Source organism: Manacus vitellinus, unplaced genomic scaffold (assembly GCF_001715985.3).
Source record: "Manacus vitellinus isolate BGI_N305 unplaced genomic scaffold, ASM171598v3 scaffold_123_pilon, whole genome shotgun sequence".
NCBI classification, from domain to species: Eukaryota; Metazoa; Chordata; class Aves; order Passeriformes; family Pipridae; genus Manacus; species Manacus vitellinus.
Genome location: NW_021938915.1, coordinates 236,111 through 238,070, shown reverse-complemented (window position 1 = coordinate 238,070; position 1,960 = coordinate 236,111). Strand labels below are relative to the sequence as shown.

The window sequence follows — 1,960 nt, the reverse complement described above, 5'->3', positions numbered from 1 at the left end:
CCCCGACCTCGGGGGCTCCCGCGGATCCCACCACGCTCTGCTGGGGGAAGGTGCTCAGGATGGGCCCGGGGAAGGTGACCACCACGGGCGGGGGGTAGATGACCACGGTGGAGTCGGGGCACTGCCGCACGCACGGCTCGTTGCAGCTCTCGGCCACGGGCTGGGGCGCGGCCACCCCGCAGGGCGAGGGAGAGCCCTCGGTGCAGGGGCTCCGGGACAGCACCATCGTCAGGAGGGAGGATCTGAGGGGATCTGAGGAAGAGCAGGGACACAGGACATCAGTTCTTATCAGCTGCGCCCTCAAACGTGGTGAGGAGAGGTTGCAAAGAGGCTCGAGGGAAAGGCAGAGTTCTCATAACTCATCACCCAGAAAAAAACTATAAATCTCGTGTTGAACCCGAAAAAAACTATAAATCTCATGTTGAACCCAAAAAAACCCCTATAAATCTTGTGTTGAACACATCTGGAAAGAGCCTTTGTGAAATGTTGATTCCAGGATCACAGAATATTGTGAGTTGGGAGGGACCCACAAGAATCATCGAGTCCAAATCTTGGATCTCACCCAGATTTGCATTTACCAAAGCCAGTAGCTGAACACTAATTTATTCATTTACAGAATCATTAAGGTTGGAAAAGACCTCTAAGGCCATCAAGTCCAACCTTTGACCCATCACCACGTTATCAACTAGACCAGAGCACTAAATACCATGTCCAAGAAACCTTCAGACTGATCCCAGAACATTTGCACAAGACTCTGCCTTAAAACTACACTCAGGCTTTGTCAGGAGAGGAATTCAGGTGTCACTTACCTACAGCACAAGAGAAGAGCAGAGAAATGATCTGCCAAGATCTGCTGGGGAGCCCTTTTATACTCGCCCCGAGAGTGCCCAGGGCATGAATCACCACGGGCAGAACGTCCTGATCAATCTCTGAGCACGTTTCTCTGGAGATCCAGCTTTGGTAATGGACGTCAATTGGTGTGAATAAATCACTCTTTGTAATTATCAGTCTGTCCCTGTGTGACCTGTCCTTTACTGCCTTCCTGGCCCTGCTATTTCCCAGTTTATGTGGAGGGGACACTGCATGTCGTGCTCACGTGGTTCATCCCTGATGTGTTCCCTGAATGGACTCGTTCCTGGGCAGGTGACAATGAGCCTTTTTCCTGGGTGAGAACACACTCAGCTCAGCCCAGGAAGAGCTGAAACAGTGAGGGATAAACTGTGCTCTGGGTTCTGTGTGAAATCAGATTAATCCAAAGCCTGGTCAGAGCTCTGGCACAGTGCAGAGCTCCTGCACTGACAGAGCTGCAGCCCCAGATAAGTCAGGGCAGCTCTCCCAGTTCGACGCCGAGCACACGATTCTCTATCACGTTTTACCCATAAAAAAGGAAAGAAGGGCAAGAGCACATTTTATATGGAATTAAATGCCCCGCATTCGTGAAGCTGTAAATCATGGCTGGATTAGGGGGATGGCAAAAAGGCCATAAACAGGGTGTGGCTGAGGCAAGACCTTGTCAGGCATTTTTGCCAGTGAGTCGCTTCTCCAATTAAAAGGGCACCAAAAGCCACTGTAACAGCAACTCTGTGGAACAACAAGTGGAAGCTGCATTCTGGAAGCCCAGCTGCTGATGGAATGCAGCTGCTGGTGTGGGGTTATCATCTGTTAAACATCAGCCAGAGCTGCTCTGACACCCAACTGAGTCAGCAACCGATGCCAAGGATGGCAAGGGTGACTCCAGAGGTCCCTTCCAACCCCAGCTGCTCTGGGATTCTGAGATATCTCACCAGACTGGCAGCAGAATGACTCTGAGGGCAGGACTGGACCCCCTGGCACTGTGCTGCTGTGCAGCTGAAACCTCAGCCCAGATTTCCACAGCAATGGGAAAACGTGGGATGTTCTGCCAGTTTAACTGCACACCGAGGTTTATCTTCACCCTGTCACAATGTCTGGGGATGACAGA

General features: G+C 51.6%; 1 protein-coding gene across 1 annotated transcript in view; it reads right to left on the bottom strand.

Moving 5' to 3' along the window:
• Positions 1-226, bottom strand: part of LOC112840957 (scale keratin-like) — a 5,318-nt gene extending 5,092 nt beyond the window's left edge. The window contains exon 1 of the mRNA XM_029965908.1: positions 8-226. Coding sequence (XP_029821768.1) covers positions 8-226 — 219 coding nt within the window. The remainder of the gene's footprint in view (positions 1-7) is intronic.
• Between the last annotated feature and the right edge of the window lie 1,734 nt (positions 227-1,960).